Source organism: Toxorhynchites rutilus, chromosome 2 (genome assembly GCF_029784135.1).
Source record: "Toxorhynchites rutilus septentrionalis strain SRP chromosome 2, ASM2978413v1, whole genome shotgun sequence".
Lineage (NCBI taxonomy): Eukaryota > Metazoa > Arthropoda > Insecta > Diptera > Culicidae > Toxorhynchites > Toxorhynchites rutilus.
This window is the reverse complement of record NC_073745.1, coordinates 145,750,990-145,778,508: the sequence shown is the minus strand read 5'-3', so window position 1 is coordinate 145,778,508 and position 27,519 is coordinate 145,750,990. Positions and strand designations below refer to the sequence as shown.

At 39.7% G+C, this 27,519-nt stretch overlaps 1 protein-coding gene across 1 annotated transcript in view; it reads right to left on the bottom strand.

The window, feature by feature from the left end:
- Positions 1-1,871: 1,871 nt before the first annotated feature.
- Positions 1,872-27,519, bottom strand: part of LOC129771169 (DNA fragmentation factor subunit alpha-like) — a 159,507-nt gene continuing 133,859 nt past the window's right edge. Inside the window, exon 5 of the mRNA XM_055774583.1 lies at positions 1,872-16,119. Coding sequence (XP_055630558.1) covers positions 15,669-16,119 — 451 coding nt within the window. The 3' untranslated portion in view covers positions 1,872-15,668. The remainder of the gene's footprint in view (positions 16,120-27,519) is intronic.

The following is a 27,519-nucleotide window of genomic DNA, read 5'->3' as shown; positions in this document are numbered from 1 at the left end:
CGTAAAAGTTACTAACACCGCGAAGTAAAATGAATCAATCGTTGGTAGGGGTGTGTATTGCGTCTGACATTCATATTAAAAATGATTGGTAATATTTACAGAAAATATGTACATTCTACTGTTTGAATTACAAAAGATTTGGAAGTTTTTTTTAGTAATCCATTTTCTGGGTGTATCGACACAACTCGAGGATAAACAAAACAAAATATAACTGACGTCTTTATTATGGTGGGTATAGACTAGTGATATATTCATGTGAAAAAATAGGATGAGATTTATAGAAATCGCATCAACCGTTTACACTAACGCGAACTTATATACTGAATATATTCATATTTTCGGTGAATTTATTCACCTGAAGTAAAACTGCATCCAACTTTAGTGGTTTCTCACCAAAGAGAAATTCATATTCTATTCATAGTGGTTATATATACCTCGATGAAGTGTATCATATATATTCTCACCCGTTTACATCTATTTTCGTGTGAATGAATCCATCTATAGCTATAGATCTCCCAAATGTAAACGCGCCATTAGAAACGACATCGGAAATGAACACAAGGTCATTTTGGTATCCACTCCACATTCTACACGAAGTTCATTTTTACACTTCACGATTGGTGGAAACGCAAAAAAGTGAAGTGAGATGTAAACGTAGTGGAAACGTAAGTGTAAGTGGATACGGGAATAAGGCCCAGTGCCTCTTAAATTCTGTAAGGCAAGGCGCAAATTGAGACGCATATAGCGCGAGTAACTTGGCGCGATATAGCGCCTGTTTTTGTGGCTAATGAAAACAGATAGAAGGGCGCAAATTGGTCAGATGACTCGAGATGGTGGAGCGCTCGTGAGACACGACTCGCGCGACGCTGTGGCTGAACCACAGTTTCTCGTGCTGGTCATGCCGGTTGTGGTAGTTGTGTTGGTGAACAATCATATAGCGCCGTGGGTTTGACACTGTTTGTACTGGTCGGGTGATTGTGTTAGTAAATAAATATATCGCGCAACTCTGTGTTAATCAGTCATTGTATGCGAGTGGTATGTTATTTACACCAAACTGCGACTCAATATGCGCTCCACCACGCTACGTTTGTGGCACGTATGAGTCGTGTTGGTAGTCTCGCGTTTGCTTCTCAATTTGCGCCTAGCCTAAGTGTTGTTGCACGTTTAATATGTCTTGGCATCGAGTTGAACACATTTATACCTTTGAAATACAACGAATTTTGTGAAGCACATGTCAAGAAATTGTTTGTTCTCGCCGGCAATAATTTCTATGTTCTAAGTCGTGTCTTGGACATCACTTTTCTTTTTTTTTGCGGCCGCGACACCATGACTAACACGTGTTTGTGGCCCCTATCAAAAAAGGTTGAGAACCGCTGTATTAGAAGGTGCCGGGTAGTAGGAATAGGACAAAAAAGGTTTGATCAGCTGGCTTTACTTTATTGTTAAACCGCTTTGCGCTTCACTGATCCCTTGAGGAAACGTGGCACCCTTCATTCGGGGCACTTCCTATTGTAATCCGGCCGTTCTCCTGGACAAGCGAACCTTCCGGCTAAAGGAAATCGAAGCAAAGAGAAGCTATACGACATGTCGATGCCATGTTTTACACTATTAGTGTCGGAGCTAACATGAAAAGGACAATACCATTCGTATTGTAGAACATTCATTCAGTTAAAGGGAAGAAGTTATTTTAGATTTGTTAGAGAATGTATGTATAATGAAGAATGTAAGAATAAGTAAGAGTGTACTGACCATGGTGAACCATTTTTCTGTCTGAAACAATCACATCACGCTTTCACGTTTTAACGTTTATCTGTAACTAAATCGAAATAAATTTTCAAGGATTTTCTCTATTACACTCCAAACGACATAAGTTTGTTTTAGTTTTATTTATTAAATTAACATTTCCTGTAGACAATCATATAAACTATAGTCGAAAAAACACATCATGCTCGCAGTGCGCCTGTGCTGATAAAAATCGTGTTGTTTATCTATCAGAATAATGTTTTACTTACTGTCTGTTATTTTTTTCCTTTGTTCCTTCCTTTACTGCCATCCTAATATGTCTAAGTTAATTTGCTATCCTACACGGTTTGCCGAATCGTATTTGTTGTTCTCGTTATGCATTTCAGCGTTTATCGAATGGCTTATATAGCACGATTGCCAATCTACTCGATATCGATTTCTGTCTTATTTTCTCATCACTAATTGTTTAGTAATTGTGTTGTATTAAAATTTATTATTGGATTAATTTCATAATCTCTACCAATGACTAATTAGTTATTCTAGTTATGTTTGTATGGGAGTGTGTATTTGTTTAATGTTAATATGTTTACGAATGATTCCGGGGCTCAATATAGCGGATGTGTGCTTAGTTTCGATTTTGTTATAAAATTTATTTTTAAAATGTGTTTTATTGAATCGGAGCTGTGAGCAAATATGTGGAACATTATTACTACAGTGTGTGAGGTTGCTGTTAGGTTTAAACGTGTGTCGACTGGATGGGGCGAAGTGATTGAGCTCGGAATGTTTCCTGTGCAGTGGTTTCGTAACTGGCGACCGTGGTTATGTTTGTGGTTGTACTAAAAAAGACCCTTTATAATACTTTGTATGAAAAACAATCGTTTATCAACGTTTTGCTTGGTATGAAAATTTGATGTTTGTCCTTCTAGAAAAAATACATAATTTTCCGCTTATCAAAACATTGCTACAGAATTCTACTTAAAGTTTCCGTTGATGATGTTGTCCAAGCACGTTGTTTTTTTTGCTTTCGACAGAAGCTGGCTTGGCCACTGTTTGTGTATTTTTCATGCAAACCGTTGTGGCTCGATAACAAATAGCATGTTTTAAACTAACATTCTGCAGAATTGCTCTAGCGTAAACACACGATCGATACTAGCGGAGTACTGGATTTGGCCACTTTTGGAACTGTTTGTAGATGGTCTCAATGCTGCACTACGAGCAGGAGCACTCGGTGCGAGCAAAAACGTGACGCATATTCATCCAGACAGAAGTCTCCAAATTTTGGGGCAGTAGTAAACTCTTGCAAGCGGTGGCCGCAAAATACGATGTACATAGCATCTGCATGCATCAGGACCGCGTACATTGTTGCAGCGATGGTGTGAATGCAAATTTGGGTTGGGGAATTTCCTCCTTTGTCGGAACAAAGCCATCCTCCTGGCTATTCTGTTCGTTTGTGGCTATTTTGAAAAGCATTCCAAGCAAGTGATTCGCAGTTTCCTTGATCTGGATTTTTATTAGCTGAAAACTCGTGTCGACAAGGCACTCATATAATTTTTTTGTAACAAAAGAAGCTATCATATTCGTTTTATTTGAGAGAGAATATGGACCTGTAGGAATGAAAAACCCCTTCCCGAAAAGATCTCATCCTTCCTGGAAGTTTTTACATAATTCTTCCCGCTTTACATTTTTTAAGAAGAATCTTAATTACGATTCGCATTGCCGGTTCAAATCGTCAGTATTACTTTTGTATTTTCTAGTTGTATTGGAAAATGTGCTCTTCGAGTAGGAAGCAAATAATTCTGCTCAAACATTCGAACAGAATGAATTGTTTGGACAGTGACGTGGTTGAGTTCCACTTTTAATATATCGTTATTCTTCGGAGCCCGTGTCAGATGAGTAAAATGAAAATGGTGTGTCGGATAAAATTCTTTATCCTTGATGCGGAAACAATGGAAAATTCTAAATTTAGAATCTACCTAGCAGCGCTGAACACGTGCTGATTAGTGTCAACGAACGAAAGTAATGACGACTCAATCAATTTTAGATATCAATTGTATGAGAGTGATTGTAACGTTTACATTTAAAAAAATGGACAGAAATTGCCAATTTTTCATGAGTTTACCTTCACACGCACTGACGAAACTACCTATGCAGCATCAATCATAGTAACCCATGAGTCAGCAGAAAAAATTGACAGCTCTATCAGTTCGTGATGGCGAAAACAGTGAAGCTACTCCGTTCAGAAGTTTACGTGTTCAAAAAACGGTACCCCGCCGTGTCGAAAAGGAACATCGTGCGGCACTTTGTGGACGCCGGATACGACCGTTCCGGCATCTACAACATCTTGGTACTATTGGACAACAATCAGAGCATCGAAAGAAAGCCCAGTTCTGGACGGCCGACAACCTTGAGCGACGAGAAGCTCCAAAGGATGCTGGAGAGGAAGATAGAGGGAAAAGTGGCTACATCGCTGGGTGCGCTTGGCCGGGGGGTCGGTGCATCCGGCCAAACAGTGAAAAAGTACCTGGCGAACATGGACATACATGTCAGGAAGCGGCAGCGGCAGCGGCTGAATAAGATGGTCAAGTCGATTTTTCCGGCGAATCGCGACGTGGTGGTGATGGACGACGAGACCTATCTCACCCTGGATGGCAACGACTGGCAGGGCACCTCGTATTTTACTTCCCTCACGAAGGAAGTGAGCTCCGAAGTTTATTTCACACACCAAGTTTCCCAAGAAGGTGCTGCTGTGACTGAAAATCAGCGAGAAGGGGATGTCAAAGCCGCTCTTTTTTAGCTCCGGAATGGCCGTGAACGGTGAAATGTATAGTACGAAGTTCCTGCCGGAAGTTGCGTCGTTCATCAAGAAATACCATAAGGACAAAGTCGCGGTGTTCTGGCCGAATCTGACATCGGGCCACTACTCAAAGCAATCGTGAGAGGAGATGTAACGGCTGAATATCGATGTGGTACCAAGTGGTACCAAGTCGGCGAACCCGCCCAAAGTCCCCCAGCTGTGTCGCATCGAGAATTATTGGGCAAACCTGAAGCGTAAGACTTCAACAATTTTGTCGCGAAAACTGAGAAGGAATTGATAAATAAAACGAAGAAAGAACTCAAAAACGTGCATGTTTTCGTCCGCCATGGCGAATGTTCAAGTCAACTGCCGAGAAGGCGCTCGCAAGGGCGTAGAATTTTTTTTGCAAGTTAGCTAATATTTTTCATTTTAAATTTATCAAACTCAATTATCTGTCTTAGTTTTTTATCAACAATCTTAATAAAGTCCTTTTTTAATGCAAACGTTAGTCAATGATATCAATCAACTTAATATAATATAAATTTCATCGCAATTTACTGCAGCATAACCTGTATGCATTATCAAACTTAAAATTTTCGGAATGTCTATGACTTTGGTTCAATCGCGTGTTTAAATCATTGTAAATAGACAAAAATCAAACATTCTTACCATTTACTGACGAATGTAGGTGTCGACTCATGCAGTTCTGCGTCAATTCGTCGCAAAATCCACAGCCGTGAAAAACTGCATCTGGTGTCGTGTCAAGCGGAGTCAACCAAATAACCCATTGATGGTGCCACTCCCAGTCCAACGAGTAGCCCGACCATTGCGGCTGTTTTGCCAGGTAGGGGGCGGATCCCTTGGTCCTGTGGAAGTCTCGGTCGTTCGAAGAATGGAAAAGAGATGGACTGCGTTGTTCACGTGCCTCGCAGTGAGAGCAGTGCATCTCGAGGTGGTGCATAGCCTTAGCACACATGCGTGTTGTGCAGGAGAGGTTCACCCGACGCGTTCTTCCCGGACAACGGGACGAATTTCAATGGCCAACATGTTGAAGAAAATCAACGTGGAATATACGGAGAGTGTTACTACACCGACAATCAAGAAGCACTTCAATCCCTCTGGAACTCCAAAAATGGGTGAAGCTTGAGAGAGGATGGTACGATCGGTGAAGGAAGCTATGGAGGCGATAAACAAGGGATGAGATTCTTCTGACCACGTTATCCGAAGCAGAAGATATGATTAACACTCGTCCGTGCACGTATTCTTCCGAAGAGTCGGAACTCGATACAATCACGTCAAATCACTTTTTACGCTGTATAGTCAAGGATGCAGATATTACGGTCGAGCGCGTAGATCTGGTGGAATCTTTGCGAGACTGAGCGATCACAATACTTGACAGACAGGATGTGACAAAGATGGTGGAAGGAGTACCTACCAGTAATCAATTGGCGAACAAAGTAGTACGAGGATCAAAGAAAATTGAAGGTTGAAGATGTGGTGTTCGTAGTAGACGAAGATCAGCGGAAGAAGTGGGTGCGTGGAGTTGTCGAAGAAGTTATCGAAGAAGCAGATGGTAACGTTCGTCAAGTCGGACAACGAAAGGAGTGTTCAGGAGAGCGGTGGTCAATCCGACAGTGGTTGAGATAGCTGGCAAAACCGGAGCTGGCGAATCAGAACTAGTTCGGGACAGAAACCGGTCTAGTGGAAATTGACATGGTTGATAGTTAGAAAAGGCAGAGTAGAAGGGAGAGAACAGGACAAAAAACACAAAAACATATACAGTGATGGGCACAAAAAATCCATCTCCATAAAATAAAAGACATAAAAGTATCCCAATATTAAAAGTTTTTTCGAACTTTTCGGTATTCCAGTCAATAATACACAAAATTAGGTAACTAGTAGTCCATTTTGACATTTCAGTATCTATGATCTATGATATAACCGCAAGGTTGAAGTGGGACTACCGTTGATGTGTATGTAAAGAATTTGAACAAACGCCATGTAATGTAAGGCATATTGGTTTTGATGGCTGTGTTGGGGAAACCGTAAATCATGCTAATCAAAAGGTGGCAGTTATTGCGTTTAGACAGCGATTGACGTTTTTCGATTATTCAATTGCTTATCTCAGGAAAAATAATATTTTATTAATAGTGATAGATGCGTAGAAATATTTCCTATCAATTGATGCAGACATCTTTCCGATCTGTTAATAATATAGTTAATATAAGCATTCGAAATCTTTCATTTTTTTCTGCATGTTCTGTGTTAAGGCTTTAATTTTAATGTTAATAATATAATTATAACAATAATAATTATAATAATAAAAATTCGATCTATTAATAATATAATTAATATAAGCATTCGAAATCTTTCCTTTTTTCCTGCATGTTCTGTGTTAAGGTTTTAATTTTAACCGGATTTTACAACTGGTCACATCTGACACAAACATATAGCGAATTCGTTTTTGAAACTAGGTTAGTTCCAAACTTACTCTGTAATAAAAAAAGGTTTTCGGGTTCACGAATGAGGCGGTTTGTTGGTGTGCGTTATATAGTCTGATTTGTTTATATTTGCGACGACAAATGTACAACAAATGTATTGTGTCGACGTCTGGTGGCGATAATAGTGCTTGGGAGGTAAATTATTCTCTATCAGATCAGAAGGACCAAGTAAAATTATATAAATTATAAAAGTTTGAATGAAAATTTTTACTTTATGTTGTTTGATTATCTAACACATGTAGTTCTGACACTCACTTAACCATTTGTCGATGCATTTCCTTATTGTTCCACAAATAATCACCATTATAATATACAATCATTATCAGAAACAGTTTTTGTTTTATATGTTTTCGCAATTTCGAAAAAAACCCTCTTATTTCATCACATAAAATACATATTCGATAAGTAAAAGTTAAATTTTATTCATATTTTTTATTTTAAAAGCATGTTTATTCCACCTAAAAATCCACAATTATTTTTGCCTCCCAATGAAAGTACTCGAAGCTTAATACTCTTCAAAATCAGAATCCAAAATGGATTTCGATTCCAACAATACAAAAGTAAAAGCAGCAGGTTTTCCATTTTCATAGTCTTTATTTTTAGATTTTCCAAATCAATACTCGGAACTTGACAGTTCAGTATAGTTGTGAACCCGTGAAACATCTCAGTGCGAACCCAACAGCAGTTAGGTTGGAACTGGGGTTGAAACTGAACAAAAACGAATTCGCTAAACATTTTCGTAGTTCTTCAGTCATTTTTTCTTACGTGTTTTTGACGCTGAGAAAGATTCAGGAAAATGTGCGGAAAACAAATCCAAAATTTGATTGTGCGTGACTTCCAACGTAAGGAATTTTAACAAAACATTGCTGGAAGGTATGGGGTAAGCAGTGGTGCGGTCCAGCTGGTTCGGAGTTCTGGAAGCGCGATATTTGGTCGGACGAGTCCAAGTTTGAACTGTTTAATAAGGAAAGTCTACTCCGAGTGTGGCGGAAGAGCGACGAGAGACTCCAGGACCGGCATCTACAATCGACTATGAAGCACGGTTGTGGAGGCATCATGGTGTGGGGCTGTTTCTCGTGGGCTGGGGTGAGAAACTTAGCGCAGGTCAACGATATTATAAGTATTATGGTTATGTCGCCGCTAGCTGCTATCAGCTGTTAGCGTTCGTTAAATTTCCCTTCCACAAACTGTAAAGCAACAATATGAGTACGCTGCAGTGCCACCGACCGAGAGGGGAATCAGATTACAAAGAGCTGATTCACTACGCGCACGCATTAGCGAGTATGGATAGGTCAGTTGTGCTAGGATCAGCAATTAGATTTCGTCGCGGTTCAACCCAATCAGCGACTGGAAGAAAACATAACACATAGAAAGTATAGCTTAGACGTATATTCCTGATTCGGAAGGGATACCGAATTTGATCGCCCTTTGCTTTCCGGGTAGCAATATTATTAAATGAAATTGTGACTCCTTTCACACTGGGAAGCAAGGAACATCAAAATTGCTGACAAATTAATATCTTAGTATTTAAGAACCAGCAAACCCTGTAAAAAATCAGTATCTAACTAGTATCTAACGATTATCGAACTAGTAACAACAAAGTATCATGATCTAAACGTTCGGGTCTTCAATCATCCGGAAAATGTTTTCCTCCGGCGTGAGGAAGTTACTACGTTGAAACTTTCACTCCGCTTACAATCCAAAGTTACTCTGTATCACTTGTGCTGCAAGTGGAACATAGAAAACTTATAACAAACTTGGAATTAGAATTGGCCTGTACTGCAGGACGGTTCTAACCAAACTCCTCCAAAGAAAGAAAGTTACCAAATTGGAATTCTCGTTACGCGGGATTTTCATTGTCTAACTTCTGGTTAAGTCTTGGACGGTTTGTTCTGCAGAACGTCGAATACTGACCGGCAACCAACTCGTGTCGTAAGGTCGGCGTGTTTCGATCGCCGATAGGTTACATCGCTTTTTTTCCGAGAAGCTGGGAGAATCCATGCTGAAAATGGGACTACACCTTCCAGTAGGATCCACGAAGAATACTGCGAAGAACATGCCAACAAGCCACCGGAACAGCAGCATTCTTCCGATCAGCCCGGTGGAACCTAATATAAGAACACACAATAGGGGGTCTTTTACGGACCAAATTTCTGATTTCTGATTGGGTGATTTCGATAAATTTTGTAAACAAAGTCGATTTTTTCAGTGTTGCCAATAAAAATAAACAACGTTGGATTTGTATTGAATTTAGAAATAGTGAATTAATGAATATTACGATGTTTGGTTTGAAGGAAATGTGAAGGAATTATACGTCAAACCACTCATTTTTCAATTTAGCCTCGTTAGGTCCCTAATGCGATTTCATGTTTCGGAATATAACATCCATTGCTAAGAAGAAATGGAAAGTCTCATCATTCACTATGCAAATGGGGGAGTTGTTAGCTCTAGCTCGTGAATATGAAAAACGAGATGGTTGATACCGTCCAGGTTCTGTTTTGCTGACAACCAATTGTTACACTGCTGACATGTTCTTTCCCGCTGACTTATTTTGATGATGTAAAGAGCTATATAGAACAACGAATTTTGTTCTGTTCTGTCGAGGAAAGTTTTCGCTTCATCGACGGTGTACTCTTAGTCGAATTCAATATTTATGTCATCCACATTATCATTAAAATTAGATGAAGCTGAAATTCGATAGAGGCGATGAATCCGTTGACCTACAACCCTTAATTGTTAAATCATGCTAAATATTGTCCTGAAAAATTCGTGCCGATTCTAAGGAAAAAACCAAAAGCATATTTTTGTAGACATACATCATGATACAGATTTTCTTCCAGTCCTACCAGACCCAGCCATAACACTCTTCAAGCGAAAACCTGCTTCGGAGTTCCATTCACTTGCTAAGATTTTTTTTAACTCAACATTCTTGTGAATGATTTGCCCTTTATAATTCGCCACAAATATGTATTTTCGTCGCGTTTAGAAAACGAATCACAGATTGAGATAAGTCCCTTCAAGTGTTTTTCGGTAAAATAAACCCTTATTCCGAAGTCCGGTCGGATTTGAAATTAGCACAATATTGCGTTCTTTAAGAGGGTATTCTAGTCTAGAAATTTGAAAAAAAAATAATTTTTTTTCTTCATATTTCTCAAATTTAGACATTTGAAAATATACCATAGAAGAGACTTTTCGAAAATCTCATTATTTACCAAGGAATAGCCGTTTTAGTGATACGAGATCTAATCTAGTACGGCCATAACAATTAACTTCAAACACGTTTTTCTCGAAACATGTTTTTTTCAAACTGGCTTACACGATATCTCAAGTTCTACTTATCCGATCTATGTTTATATGAATACAATTTGTATGCATCTCTCTATCGCATGAACCTATAAAAATCATAATTTCGTAACTTTACTATTTAAAAAAAAAAGACGGGTGGGTAATGTCGGGGACATAACCGAAGTGACGTAGGACTATACAAAGGGGACAGCTTTTGTTAAATATATATTTTAAATATATTGTTTTATTTTCTTCTCCTACGTGAATACCTACCTATCTACCTGAAAAATGGATTAGTTTACTGTTTACTCTTCATGAATATGTTGATGGTTCTGAAAAGAACCTTTGGTGTTGTGTTTTTGTTATCACTCGATATTCCCATCTTGTTCGGTTAAACCTTCCTGTTTAGCTATTACGTTTGCCACTCGCCACAGCTTTCACAGTTGGAAAATTTCTTCCCATCCAGCTTGTGACATATTGTTCAGTAAATTACATTTAATGCGACTTTGCCACTCACTGAAACTAATTGTTGCCTTGCCGAACCGAAGCTGCTCTGTTCTTGATGCGTGTTTTCTGATTGTCGTGAGCAGCAGCCAACTCGAGCACTCCGACGGCCGAAACTCTATAATCGCTGTTAGGTATACTGGTGCTCCGGCACCAATCCGTTCGGCCTAGTTACCCTTGCGGAGCAATCAGTGAATGCGGCCAACAGGGAACTGGAGATCTGCACGGTTCGAGTGAGACTTTGCCTTTCCCTTAACTTGTCCTCCTTTGTTACGTCCACGATGCCGATGCCGTACAACCACACGGGTTTACGGTTTGAAAGAAAATAAGATATTTTTTTGGGGTCCGCGTGCTTTATACTCTAGCGCAATTTAAGAATTGGTGAAAATCAATAAGCTCAGAACAACTGCCAAATTCACATACTCATCATATCCTGGCAAACAAATTATGAAAAAATCAATTTGTGTTTTATTATTATTTTGGATAATGTTTTAGAAAGCATTGAACTGTATTTCCTAAACTCTTTTTTGGAAGGTTTAATGGCCCTGAAAAGCGCCGTGTTTTATGGAATGGTTCCAATTTAGAAAACTTAGTACTCGTGGTTTTGAAAAAAACCATTTCGAGCGCCCTCGATGCCGCCTTGTTCTGGATTTGCCACCAAAGCAGTTTGTATAAAGAACAAACGTTTTTCTTCTGCTACCTGATGCCGTTTTGCGATTGCGTTTGCCACTCGCCACTCGCTGCAACTGCCTGTTGTCTTGATGTCCACCGAACCGAATGTGTTCTGTTCCGAATACGGGTTTTCTTATCGTCGCGAGCAGCTTTGCCAGCTAACTCGATCACTTCGGCGGCCGAAACTATATAACGCCGACTAGGTGGACTGGTGCACTGGTACTAACGCGCTCGGCCTAGCTACCCTTATGGGGAACTCCAGACCAACACGGTTCGATCGGAATTTTGCCTTTCCCTTCACTTTTCCTCCTTTGCCATGTCCAGACATGGCTGCTTGGGTTGGTTTGTTGATGTGTTGTGATGCGAACCGATGTGGTGTACGGTTTGAATGAGAATGATCGTTACGGAAGGAAGGAAGGTATTGTATTATAGAGACTTTAAACTTTTGCAGTTCATTCGTCTCTAGCCTTGAGAAAGGCCCTTTGAAAACTCTACTCTACTCTACTCCAGCGCTACCACCTCCGCCCTCTTGCCTTGAGAAAGGCACTCGATCCCTCGCCGTCCAGCTCGTCCAGCAACGATGTTGTCCAGTCGGTGTCCACACAAAGAATGATCGTTACGGCAGCGGAGCGGGGATTTTTAAGCTGACTGGCTGGCTCGAGAATTACGCATGTGTGAGACTGCGACCAATGTTTCGTTCATTTTTTCTTTTTCCTTTCCAATCGTGCTTCATTCTATTTCGCTGCTGCTCTGGTTGCCCGTTTTGGTCGGTACAATATGAGGAGCACAAAATGGACCAATCAAAAATGGACACATAGTGCATTTTGACAATGCTTGATATTTGACAATTATTCAATTATTTATCTCAAGAAAAATGCAATGTTATTCGTTATGATAGATGCGTAGATATATTTCCTATCAATTGATGCAAAAACCTTTGCGATCTATTGAGAAATGCTCGAGTTATAAGCGTTCCAAATCTTGCATTTTTTCCTACTTGTTCAGTGCCTAGATTTCCATTTCACCCCCTATATCTTCCGGTTAGACGTAGTCCTACGTCAAAATCAAGAAGCTTAAAAAAATGTTTTAAACAGTATTTTTTCCTTCAAATTTCCGCCATTTTGTCAAAAAACACATTGTTGACTTGTCCGAGGTTCGTGCGATAGTGGCAATTTTACTGATGCAGAATCTGCTCGATTTGTTTGTTTCAGATAATCAGAAGGGCTCGAATCGTGTACCCCATGGCACAACTTTTCTTTGATCAGCTTCTAATTATGGATATATTTTTTTCCATTCAATTCTTGTTCTATTGTTGGAAGATAGATAAACAAATAGTGATATAATGGATGGTAAAAATATTCTTCGTTTTACTTTTTCGGAGCTCGAAGAAACGTCCGAAATTCGTGTCTCTATCCCCTTAATCTAATCGAGTCAAATCCTATCGGATTGTGCAAATGTTGCAACCTTGAACGTGAACGTGAAAGTTTATTTCATTCGGATTGCGATATGTCAAATCAGATCGGGTTCCGTAATATGGGTTAATATGTAGTCCATGCATTGTAGCGCTTTTCCTGATGTTTTGTCTCTCATGAACGGTGATTTTTGACATCTGTAGCGAATCTACTAATTCATGTGCATCAAGGATTAATCTTTTCTTTAAATTAATCAGCAGTAGCAGCATGAACTTTCCAGACAACTCAAAAGAAGCGTATTATAAAAATTATCAAACATCAATGAAGAATAACAACATTGCATTTGTTGTTCGTTTCAATGTTCAGAAATCCTTGAGAGTTCTCGAAAAAAAACCAAACCAAACAGAAAAAAAACCAAACAGTCCAACATTCTTTGTGTTATTGGGTGTCTCTATCCTGACGGATTTAATGGCGCTCTATTACCGATTGGAATAAATTGATGGATCCTAGTTCATATACTTTCAGAATATACATTTCAGGAAATATGGATGTTTGACCGAGCAGCACTCTCAGGCAGTTCAGTCTTTTTATTGATGAATACTGAGTACTCAGGGCGGGCGTGAAGTTCAAAAAATCGTGTAAATACAAACCAGATCGCATTCAATTTTGACTATTAACTTGAATGTTTTACTTGACAAAATTACTTAACGTATCCACGTGGACATTATCAAAACCCCCTCCCCCTCACCGTGGACAAGCGTGAACATTTTCGTAACCCCTACCCCCCCTAAAGTTGTCACTGTCACTGTCCATCAATTTCTGGGCAGAACATTCTTCTCGCCGCTTTGATAGCAAGTCCATCAATCCAACAAGATACTCTTGGTTATCGGCTGTATACGAAGCATTCGGTACTACGGTCATATGTTGCGAAAGAGTCACAATTTTCAAGTTGTTCCTGAATTGCAATGGAGTTGAGCGCCGTTGTTTTACACGGAGAAAAGACTCTCTAGACAATCTTGGACGAGTTGTTATGGATATCATTATTATATTATATATATGGGTATTTGATAGACTTATTTTATCTTTTTAAAACATTTTTTTATATTGCCTAATTGAAAATATGCAAAATCATTGAACTCGCACCAACCAACCAAAGCTCCGACATGAATCCTATTGAGAAGTTATGGGTGATGTTGACAATAAGGTGGACAAAACTGACGTTACGAACAAGCAAAACTATTTTGCTGCGTTGAAGAAGGCTTGGAACGAGCTGAACCTCCAAAACCTCCGGAACGTCGTGAAGATTATGCTAAAGCGTTGTCCGTTGGTTATTGAGACCAAAGAGGATTTTTTTTTGTTTTTATAAAATAACGAATCAACGATACTGAAATGACAAAATGGTCTATTAATCACCTAATTTTACAGGAATACCGAAAAGTTTGAAAAACTTTCAATATGGGAACACTTTGATTTCGAATGGGGTGGATTTTTTGCGCCCATCACTGTAAAGTGTTAATGAGCCTAAATAAAAATAAAATAGATAGGATAAAACAATAAAAATAATCGGTACGAAGACCTAATTTTCAAATGAAAATGATAATAGAAACGACTACGTTGAAAATAGTGCTTCTGTTAATGTGACCGTCTGGGTGATAATCTTTTCCATCCTCTTGGCTGCACCTTGTGTGTTTATAATTCAGAAGAGAATAAGTTTCGAAATATGCCCCTAATTTATTTTCAGTTCAGCTTCAAAATTAATTTCCGTGTGAACTTTCTCTCTCTCAACATCTTCATGAATTCACTCCTAAGTTGTTTCGCAGTAGATAACGGGGTAACAATGTTATTTGTAACCTGTTGAAGTCCTCGGGGGCACCAACTACGAATACATTATCCCATATTCCGGAGAACATCAATCTTTGCAGCCGTATCCTTCTTCCTGCAGTGCCAACAACAAATAAATTTTGGTCTACATTTCCAGCCTAACTTCGTCGCCAACCGGCAGACGGTCCCGTCCATTGCTGTTGACGAACCGGGCTGGCCGAGTGGGGGTGTAAATATTTTAATTGCAAGGTCGTCTTTGGCCTCGCATTCGGTGCTTGCTCTGCAACAACAACATGAGCCATATTTTTTTGGGGACGAAAAAAAAGCGAAACATAAAAATAACGTGTGAAAGTTATGCTGGTGGAATCATAAAACATGCCCGAAAGATTAACGCGACGTCTGGCGTGGATGACACCAGGCGGCAGAATAAATGATTCATGAGTGCAACTTAAACAAAACTTCGTGGATGGTACCTATTTGTTCAAACTAATGAGCACATCGATCAAGCGAAAACGCGCCTTTCGTGTTAAGGTGAGATTTTAATAGATAAGTTGCGGTTCTCAGCACAACGGCAAAGACAGCTTCTGATTGGACATGACTAAATTTGGTTTTTCGTTTATTATTACTCAACTAAATTAAGGCAATCTGTATGGGCAGAGATTTTTTACAGTTCTGTTACATTCTCTGTATTGTATTTTTTTTCCCTAAATCTTACTAGTTATAAAACTTCCTAGTTCTCATTTATCAACATCATAGAGTTTTCAATTGTTCAAAAATGTTGACCCCGTCTTCAGTTTTTTTCAGTGATGTCCCAGGGTCAAATTACCAACAAGAGTCTGTTCAACAATTTAGCCGTGTTTACGCAAATGCTGTTATTACATGTGAGCAATTGAATGAATCTTACTTGTGACAGAAACTGATCTGATAAACCAAATATCAAATATTCGACATTTCACACCGGTTGGGGCTATCCGAGGAAGCATTATCTGCTTCGGTTGTGACGGCTGTTGTGGCCGTGTCCGAGGGATTGTTATTCGAAGCGTTTGCACTACACTGCTTCTGCTGCTGATGGAAAGTGGCTAGTGTTCGGGGATCTAGCTCGAGGGTAATTTGCTTACTACTGTTAGCGGTGCCGCTGCTCTTGTTGTTAGCACTGTCGATTTCATCCGGGGGAGGACAACGGCCATCCTCATCATCATCATCATCGCCAGGATTGGTTCGACACTGTTCGCCACCCTCCATGTCGTACTCATTGTCATTAGCGTTGTCGTGCGATGGTTCACCACCGGGTATATTGTGTACGACACTCGGAATGGCAGCCTTCTGCTTGGCGATCATCTTTAGCAGCTCAATTGCGTCAAGAGCCTGTCGCCTTTCAAACAGGATTCTGTGGGGTGAATAGAAAATAAATGTAGAAATTAAGTGTTGGAATTTATGTGGAAATTGTGACAGCATCCAGTTATCTCTACAAGCGTGTTTAGTAAGAACGACTCCTAGCATAATTGCAATGTGTTATAACATTTTCTATTCTACCTTGTTGAAAGACTGACACAAATAGTCGATGGAAATGGAAATGCGGATGTATGGAATGACGACAATAGATTACTGCGTCTTGATGCGCTTATCGTTTTTGGATTAGTGATACAATTCACATTCTAGAATACCAATTGGAAATTAATTTATATAGTTCATGCCATTCACTTATGTTACATATAGAGAGCCCCTTTAAAGCAGGGGAGAATTGAGATTCCATATGAGACGAGTGAGCGATTTAACCTTATGTTTCAAGTCAAATTCAGCTCCAAAAATTAGAAAGGATGGACACCTACGATGTATGTTTATACCAAAGAAATCTGTGCTAGGTAGAATGATGGGAATTAGTGCTAAACGGTATCGGATTTCACTGAGAATCTATTCAAATTGCGGCTGGTATGTAGTGTTACCAATGTTGTTTCGCTTTTATATTGGTTTTGCATTATTTCGGAAATAATATCCAGTGTGTGGAACCCCTCATCATTTTCATTCTAGGGGAATGGTGGTAAAGACAGACACCTTAAGTAAACGTTTAATTTTTTGAGAATTTTACAAAAAATATATAACTATCTTACCACAAATTGATAGTCTGTATCTCTTTTTATAACAAAATTTGGTTTTGAGGCAGAAATTTGCAAAATGAATGTGTCCGGCTTCGGGAAAAATGGGCACTAACTGGAAGTTCAAATTTTGGAGGTTTTCAAATAGGCTTTAAAATGCTCGAACAAAAAGGCTTGACTAAAATCAGGGCTTGTAGTTTTTCTCATTTTTTCATGTCTAAAATAGCTTCCGGCCTTCGGAATGACAAATTCGGATTACGTTTTTAAAGCCGCTCTGCTGATTTGTCCATGATATCTGGCTGATCTTGCAAACGTAGTTAGTGGGCATCTGTTAAAAGAAGGAGGAAATAATCAAATTGTTTTCAAAACAAAATGTTTGTCTTTCTTTTCGGTGGAGTGTCCGTCTTACCCGACTTGATTAGTATTTTTTTCATCAATATACAGTTTATCGCGAAATTGAGTGTACACATTCTACCTGACGACACTTTCTATTTATTTGGTATAAAATATTTTGAATACATTCATTCTTTTGATGCACATTAATTACTTATATTAGGCTGTCAAAAAATCCTGCGGTTTTTTTTTTAATTTTCATTTGTTCATAAAATTAGTTACAATCATCTGTTTTAAGTCAAATATACGCCGTTTTGTTCGATGACTTGTTCCCAACGAGATGCCAACTTCATAATACCCCTGTTATAGTAGCTCGCTTCCTTATTGGAAAAAAACTCGGATAGCCAATTTTCACAGGCCTCTTTTGTGGCAAACTCTGACTAACTAGCTCGTTCGCCATGGACAAAAACAGGTGGTAGTCACTTGGTGCAAGGTCCGGACTATACGACGGATGCAAAAGAACCTCCCATCCGAGCTCCCGGAGCTTCTGGCGCGTCACCAAAGAAGTGTGTGGCCTGGCGTTGTCCTGATGGAAGACAATGCGACCTCTGTTTATCAAAGACGGCCTCTTCTTCATGAGTGCTACCTTCAAGCGGTCCAGTTGTTGGCAGTACAGGTCCGATTTGAGCGTTTGGCAAGCAGGGAACATAATAGATAGGAAGCAGCTCATAATAGATTATTCCTTGACAATACCACCATACACACAGCAGAACCTTCCTGGCCGTTAATGAGGGCTTGGCCACCGTCTGAGCCGCTTCAGCGGGCTTCGACCACGACCGTTTGCGCTTCACGTTGTCGTAAGTGATCCACTTTTCATCGCCAGTCACCATCCGCTTCAGAAACGGGTCGATTTTGTTGCGATTCAGCAGCGATTCACATGCGTCGATACGGTCAAAGATTTTTTTTTTGCGTCAACGTGTGTGGCACCCATACATCGAGCTTCTTTGTGAATCCAAGCTTCTTCAAATGGTTAATAACTGTTTGATGACTTAGCCCCAGCTCTTGGCCGATGCTACGGCTGCTACTATGCCGGTCTTTCTCGGCTAATTCAGCGATTTTTTCGCAATTTTCGACGACAGGCCTTCCGGAGCGTGGCGCATCTTCGACGATCTCTACACCAGAACGAAAACGTTGAAACCATCGTTGTGCGGTGGAAATGGAAACTGTATCGGGTCCATAAACTGCACAAATTTTATTGGCAGCTTGAGATGCATTTTTGCCTTTGTCATAGTAGTACTGTAAAATATGTCGGATTTTCTCTTTATTTTGCTCCATATTTGCGACACTATAACTCACGAACGACTTAACCAAACAAAACACTGTCATAGACTAAAGGGTGTGTCACATCAAATTGCATCACGGAAAAAACGCTGTAGAAATTTAATTTTTAGGAATTATATCTTCAGCTTTGGCTTATAATCAGATAAGAGTGTATAGATCACGTTGACCATGCTTCACTGTTAATTTTTCGTAAATTTGGAAAAATGTCGTCGAACGAAAAAGAGCGTCGTGAATTAATGCTGTGCACTCATTTCGAGAATCCGGAGTTGTCACATCGGGACATCGGTAAGATGCTGGGAATCGTCCAATCCACGGTCAGCAGAGTACTAAAACGATACATCGAGAACCTAACCATCGACCGGAAGGTGAAGAACGGCAAAAATGGATGCTCCGTCAGTGAAAAAGATCACAAGCGCGTAGTTAAGCAGTTTAGACGTGATCCGAGAAGTTCGGTCCGGGATGTCGCCAATAAGCTGAATTTGTCAAGTTCATTGGTCCAGCGGACCAAGCAGCGGGAGGACCTGCGTACATACAAGGTTCAGAAGGCTCCTAACCGCGACGAAAGGCAAAACATGGTGGGGAAGACGCGAGCCCGGAAGCTGTACACCGAAATGCTGACGGAGCCGCATAGCCTGGTAATGGACGACGAAACCTACGTCAAAGCGGACTTTCGTCAGCTGCCGGGCCTGTTGTTCTTCTCCGCAGAGGACAAATTCAGCGTTCCAGAGGAGATTCGCAAGCAGAAACTATCCAAGTTTGCCAAAAAGTACATGTTGTGGCAAGCGATCTGCTCTTGCGGAAAGCGGAGCGCCCCCTTCGTGATGACCGGCCCGGTAAACGGGCAGGTTTACCTTAAGGAGTGCCTACAGAAGCGCTTACTACCACTATTGAAGCAGCACGAGGGCCCGACCATCTTCTGGCCGGATCTCGCTTCGTGCCACTATTCAAAGGACGTGTTGGAGTGGTACGAAGCCAAAAGGTCACATTCGTGCCAAAGGAAATGAACCCGCCCAACGCGCCGGAGCTTCGCCCAATAGAGAAATATTGGGCGATTATGAAGCCGGCCCTCCGGAAGAACCCAAAAGTTGTCAAATCGGAAGCGGACTTCAAGAGAAAATGGATTTCTGTTCAAAAAAAAACTACAACCTGACGTTGTACAGAACCTTATGGACGGGGTAAAGAGGAAGGTGCGAGCATACGGGCTTAGGCTCGAAGTATGAATAAAAAGAAAATGCCATAAGTTGTTTAATAGTTTTTATTTTACTGTCTAAAATTTTCAAAAGGATCGGTCTACTGGGCGAATTTCTACAGCGTTTTTTCCGTGATGCAATTTGATGTGACACACCCTTTATATTATAGCAAAAATACCTTTCCAACAAGCTATAGTATGACTCGATACAATGAATACAACTAGAACTACGCGCTTACAACGACACCTCGCGGAAATACCGCAAGACTTTTTTGACAGCCTAATATATTTAACTAGCTGTACGTGCAATAAAACTCCGCGAAAAGTTTTCTGCTGATTGTTTGTTCCTAAAAATTGAAAACAATCTCTATTCTAGGCATCGCAAAATTGAGTGTACACCTTAAATTTCCCCGAACAAACTAGCCGTGTAAGTAAGATCTTTGTGACGCAAACTTTTTTTTCGTCAGTAATTGGTGTCAACACTTCACCACTGCTCGGGCAGTGTTGGTTTTCGTTTTTTTTATTGATGTTTGGAAAAGTTTTTATAAAAATGGCAAGTTAGAGGAAAGAAATAGATATTGTTACGGGTACAATGATAAGAAGTATGAATTGTCGTGGAAAGACATTGCAGGAAATAGCAACTATAGACGGAAGAACCCACTATAATTTTCGAATCGGATGGAACACAGATGGTGTGGAGGAAACCAGAATCGGTGCTGCAGGTTCAGCATTTGGTTCCCACAGTAAAACACCGCGGCGGTAGTCAGATGAAGTATGTTACATTGGCGGCTTCTGGATCTGGAACCATGGTGTTTATCGATTCGGCGGTGGACAGGATGTCTTAATTGATCTTCCTGAAACGTAACAGTCTCCTGTTCAGAAATTGGGTCTCCCTCGAGATTACTACTTTCAACAGAATAATGACCCGAATCAAACTGACCTCATCGTACGGGAATACCTGCTCTATAATTTTCCAATCAACTCAAAACACCTCCGCAATCACCGGATTTCAACGCTATTGAGTATCTATAATGGGAAATCATGAACCATCTGAAGAATAAAAATCTAGGGGACAGAGCGGAACTCAAAACGACAATTGTGGAAATCTGGGAGGCACTTCCGTCTACAGTGTCCAGAAATCTCGCCACGGCGCTTGCAGGAAGTGCTGGACGTCAAAGGGGCCCATATCAAATACTAAGGGATTGATTTTTGTTATATGTTAACATTTCTGAACTGATTTCAGTTTTCTTCTTAAGAAAAACTTAAACTGTACACTTAATTTTGCTACGCCTTATTTGGAGATTTTTTGTTTGTATTTCAAATATGAAGTAGAAATATGACCATTTCAATTTTTTTCTTATCACTACATGAGCGTAAAATGGATCAATTTAACGATGAATATGAGTCGCATTTAATTATTTACTTTTCAACCCCGAAAAACAAAAATAACACAGCAGCACGATGTGTACACTTAATTTTGCGATTGACTGTATCTGGAGTAAAAATGAGAAAATTCATCGCTAATTCGGTAAGCTGGAAGAAAAGTGATGGTAAAACACTCACGTAACGTTAAATATCCCAAAAAATTACCCGATAACAATGAGAACCTCATTTTGTGCACGAAAATTTACATTTGTAGATTTCTTTGTTGATTACTTTTTTTGTTTTTATCTACAATTTTAACAGAAGGCCAGCTAGGTGTACACAGTAAGTGTCAAAGGTATTGATACACTGTATTGCAAGTTTGTACATCATTAAAATTTAAAATAAAAATTAAATTTATCAATCATACATAGGTGTCCATCTTTCCCGACTTTCCCCTACTGAATGAGCCAATTCCTGCTGACGAGACTTTCACCAGCAGAGCAGTAAGTATGTTGGAAAATCCTGCACCAATGCACAATGGTCCAGGAAGTGCGTTTAAGTGGAAATTTGCATCTAGAGCTCGATAGTTATTTTCTAGACAAAATCTGTTTTCGTCGAAGTTGTTACATATGATAGAGCGCTCATTTTTATGTTGGCAAAAGTAGGGTGAGCAAAATTTTCGATGCAGTAAGAAATGTTCCTTTTCTATTTTTTATATATTGAGGTAAACATAATTCCATAAGCAGTTTTTTTCTATCTTTTAAACAAACCAAATGAAGAAGGCGTATTTTTGGGGAAGAAGTATGAATAACTTTGAGTAGAGTTGGGATATTGACAAATTCCGCATAGCACAATGTTTGTCTTAGTAAGCTCGAAAAGTCTTCTGAAGACAATTTGCATGCAGAATTTTAAATGTAAAAGCTAGTGCATAAACCGTTTTATTATTTTTACAGTTATTCTCTATACAAACCATTGTCGAAGACAGTGTTTGTATAGAGAATAACTGTCGAGATCTAGATGCAATTTCTACTTAGATGCGCTTCCAGGACCATTGTGCAATGGAGTTTGCTCTAGGGAGAATTATGGGAATTAGAGTTAAAAGGTATCGGGTTTCACTGAAAATCTATCCAAATTGTGAATAACCTAAAACATTTTACTAATTTTTCATGCGTTCACCCTAATACCTGGTGATGAGAACACTTGTGCAGCATAAATCATAGTAACCCATGAATTTTCAAACAAAATTTGACAGCGCTATCAGTTGAACTGGGTAAAGTGCGCTACCAGGTGTATGGCACGATTATCGCTATCTCACTCTACCTACCGTCATCGCATATCTCACTATCCCTCTGCTGTAAAAGTTCATCATCGTCATCACGATATGTCAGATGGTGGTAAATTGGTAATTCGCGATGGTGTCGACGTCTGGTGGCGACTTCAAATAAGGGCCATAATCCAAGACAAGACGTGACAACTGGCTTCTTACTCTTCTTTCTGCATTTTCGTCAACCAAGTACTAGATAACAGGGAGCCGAGCCACGCGAGATGTGAAGGTTGCCAAATGTTATAACATTTTGGAAGATTATTTTCCTATAAGAGAAACATGTGTTCTTCGTATCACGTATTATTTGAGCTGTACAACTTTTCATATTAATTATAAAATCGGGTGTCATATTTTAAACAGTTAGTATTTTCCTGTTATTATGGTATCCAAAACAAATTTAAATGCAGAGAAAGCAAAAAGAAATAGAAAACGTAGATTTGATAACAGGAGTATGATATGTTGAAATACATGAATTGAATGAAAATTAACTTCTCCGTATCGAATTAATGTTCAATGTGAATGGAAAACTTTGCTTTCTCCATATGGTAAAATAATCACTTGCAAAAATGGTATCTGAAGATAAATTTATATTTTAATAAATTTTAATGAGAATATCGGAAAGTGTATAGAAAATGGGTTAAGTTAAGGTAAGAAAGACGTGTTTCAAGTAAATAAACAACGCCAAGTGAAAATATTCATTCTGATTTTGACAAATTTAAAACTGCCTTCGGGCCGGCTAATCTGATGTGGTGAGAGTAGTAAGCCTTGTTAAAAACTAATTTTGTTTCCAGGTGTCAACATTGTATAGTTGTCATCGTGGATACACTTCATTTCGTTTTCACCGTGAAGTGTATACGGAAATAAGGCCTTATAATTCAACTCTGACATCGTTCAAAAACTAACAGTACTGTACAATGTTTCTCTCTCTTCAGGAACTGAACACAGGACGTAACAGAAACGAAAATATACAAAGAATCCATAATAGAAATTTTCGTTAAATTGAAATATGAATGCAACTATTAGTCAATTTTGAATAAATTTGACAACACTGTGAAAATGTTGGAAATCCCATTTTAGTATATTTATCTTTGTCAACTGTTTTCCTCATCAACCAATCAGGAGTCGTGTTGCAAGTGGTCCGAGTTTGACAGAAAAAGTGGTCCGGAATCGGCCCCCTATTGTCATGTCTCGTCTCAGGCCATAATTTGTGTTCCAAACTCGTTAGTGTAATCTCTATCAGATTAGAAGATACGAGGCAGGTTTTTAAATTTTAAAATTTGGATGAAAATTTTCACATCATGTTATTTAATTATTTGAAACACGTATTTCTGACTTTAATTCAACTATATGGCTATACAATCCAAAATTGTCCAAAATTATAAAATAAAATTGTCTTCTTAAACAATTTTCGCATGAGATTTTTTCAACAAACTGCACACAACAATGTTTTTAATTCAAATAGAATACTAATTCCATATGGAAAAGCTAATTTTCATTCATAATTTTAATTTTGAAAACGTTCATTCCGACTGCATATCAGCTATTCGTTGACGCTCCCCTAAACTAGTAAACGAAGCACAATGCCGCCAACGCGGATCGCTGTTTTGAAGAAAATAAATGCTTCTGACGTTTGAGATGTAGGCACCAAAAACATGGCGGGTGGCATACAGCTGTGCGCTACACATATACCGTCCCGTCACCGTGAAGTCAACGTTAAGGAATGAAATGTCAAATATTCTCCCATGGAAATCGTATGGTAGCATTCATATACACCATCACCGGCAACTTTGACATCGGCAAAATAAGTCCAAGAGAATAGTTGAAGGGACGGTGACGGTGACGTTATATGTGTAGCGCACCTAAGTTATGGCGAAAACAGAAACTCAACTGCGCTCCATGATTTGTGCGCACTGGTAATTCCATCCAGTTGTGGAGAAAGTGAACATCGCCAAGTAAAGGGTGTGTCACATCAAATTGCATCACGGAAAAAACGCTGTAGAAATTCGCCCAGTAGACCGATCCTTTTGAAAATTTTAGACAGTAAAATAAAAACTATTAAACAACTTTTGGCATTTTCTTTTTATTCATACTTCGAGCCCAAGCCCGTATGCTCGCACCTTCCTCTTTACCCCGTCCATAAGGTTCTGTACAACGTCAGGTTGTAGTTTTTTTTGAACAGAAATCCATTTTCTCATGAAGTCCGCCTCCGATTTGACAACTTTTGGGTTCTTCCGGTGGGCCTGCTTCATAATCGCCCAATATTTCTCTATTGGGCGAAGCTCCGGCGCGTTGGGCGGGTTCATTTCCTTTGGCACGAAGGTGACCCCGTTGGCTTCGTACCACTCCAACACGTCCTTTGAATAGTGGCACGAAGCGAGATTCGGCCAGAAGATGGTCGGGCCCTCGTGCTGCTTCAATAGTGGTAGTAAGCTCTTCTGTAGGCACTCCTTAAGGTAAACCTGCCCATTTACCGTGCCGGTCATCACGAAGGGGGCGCTCCGCTTTCCGCAAGAGCAGATCGCTTGCCACACCATGTACTTTTTGGCAAACTTGGATAGTTTCTGCTTGCGAATCTCCTCCGGAACGCTGAATTTGTCCTCTGCGGAGAAGACCAACAGGCCCGGCAGCTGACGAAAGTCCGCTTTGACGTAGGTTTCGTCGTCCATTACCAGGCAATGCGGCTTCGTCAGCATTTCGGTGTACAGCTTCCGGGCTCGCGTCTTTCCCACCATGTTTTGCCTTTCGTCGCGGTTAGGAGCCTTCTGAACCTTGTATGTACGCAGGCCCTCCCGCTGCTTGGTCCGCTGGACGAATGAACTTGACAAATTCAGCTTATTGGCGACATCCCGGACCGAACTTCTTGGATCACGTCTAAACTGCTTAACTACGCGCTTGTGATCTTTTTCACTGACGGAGCATCCTTTTTTGCCGTTCTTCACCTTCCGGTCGATGGTTAGGTTCTCGAAGTATCGTTTTAGTACTCTGCTGACCGTGGATTGGACGATTCCCAGCATCTTACCGATGTCCCGATGTGACACCTCCGGATTCTCGAAATGAGTGCACAGGATTAATTCACGACGCTCTTTTTCGTTCGACGACATTTTTCCAAATTTACGAAAAATTGACAGTGAAGCATGGCCAACGTGATCTATACACTCTTATCTGATCATAGACGAAAGCTGAAGATATAATTCCTAAAAATTAAATTTCTACAGCGTTTTTCCGTGATGCAATTTGATGTGACACACCCTTTACTTTGTGTCTGGCGTGTTCACATCAACTATTCGGAGCTTCGGTTCAACTTCACATTCCGAAATTTTTCGCAAGATAAAAAATCTTCCGTCCAACAATGATACATGCATATCTATTAGCTTGCATTTCGTAAATACGATCATGGATTGTTTGGATTGGTTGCCATACAAATGAAGTGAAAATTTCTGCATAATTCTAGAACTAATTAAGCAAATGGAACCAAATTTGGCATGTGTGGGTTTAAGTGGCAATAATTGTTTCTACGGTGGTTTAACAATCCTTCCCTTTCTCTAAATGGGAAGAGGGCTGAATTAAACGAGAACTAATCAAGCAAATGGAATCGAACTTGACATATAAGGGTTTTAGGGATCGATAAACATTTCTATGGTGGTTCGACACTCCTCGCCCCGTTTTTAAGGCGGCGCTGTCATACAAATGAAACGTAAATTTCTGCATAGCTCAAGAATTGATCTAGCAAATGAAACCAAATCTGTTATATGGAGGTAGGCAATAAATGTTTCTATGGTGATTCGACACTCCTTTCCCCTCTCTAAAGAAGGAGGGGTTGTTGCATAAGTCGAGAATTGATCAAGCAAATTGAACCAAATTTGGCATATGGAGGTTTTAGGGAACAATAAATATTTCTATGGGATGTAAGGGTTTTTGGGTACTAGAAATGTTTCTATGGTGGTATGACTCCCCTTCCTCCTCTAGAATGGAGAGGGGATCCCATAAAAATATTACACATATTTCAACCAAACATGACAATTGAAAATTTTCGTAAAACTACGAAGGAAAATGGGGTAATTCAATTTCCATATTCATCTTTAATTACATAGTGACAAGCGTTGTTAGTTCATTTGATGTTTGCGCTAACGAAGTTGATCTTTGTTGAAAGTGGAAATGGATTTCAATGTGATAAAGTGCACTCCAACATTTTATTCTATCCACATAAATAGAAATGGAATGAATAAGATCGAACCTCGAGGGAGAAATTGTCCGATTTAGGGCTGTCTTTATTCTATCATATTTTCTGTATCAAATATTTGTTTCATGTAACGGAGAAACATGTTATTTGCAAGTGGTTGAAAAATTTTGAACGAAAATTGTGTCTGAAAATAATCTGATATTATTGTGACGTGTTTTGGTGGAAGTACTAATAATTTTATAGTAAAAGGTAATTTTAAAGGGTCAATTAGAAGATCAATCAATGAACAGTTCTGCGATTGGATCCATGAACGTTCGTAGTTCCGAAAATTCTGTTCGGCATGGAAGATTTTCAAGCGTTGCAGCAGCGATGGACCTTCAGGATTCTCTTACAGCAGCTTCTTGTTCCCATACTGACTTCCACCGCTGTACAAAGATTGTGCAAGAATTCCCCAAAGGATGTAGGTCTGGACTACGTGCTGGCCAGTCCCTTGATGTCTCGCTCTGAAAACCACTGCATACTTCTCTTACTGACATGGCATTGACTTGCTGAATAGTGAAGTCTTCAGGCATAAAATCCTCGATAAATGGTACCAGAACGTCTTCCAGTAATTCTATGTACTTTCCTGAGTTCATCCTTGTTGAATTTCTAACAAGAGGGGTTTTCCATGACGTGGAAAACCACCCCAAATCATGAGTGTTCCGTCTCCAAAGCTTCGGTTTAGCTTGACCTCGAGTTCCTTCCTCAAATCATGCCAATAGTATGCACAACAATCGGGGCCATCTAGATTGAACTTCTTTTCATCCGAAAATACAATGTTTTGCCACTCATCTCGCCATGCCATATGCTTTTTGACGAAATTCAATCGAGCCTGAATATATGCTGGAGTAAGATTCGGTTCCTTGGCCTTTTTAGTGCACTTCGAACTTCGACTTCGAACAAAAATTAGCTTGCGTTTAAAT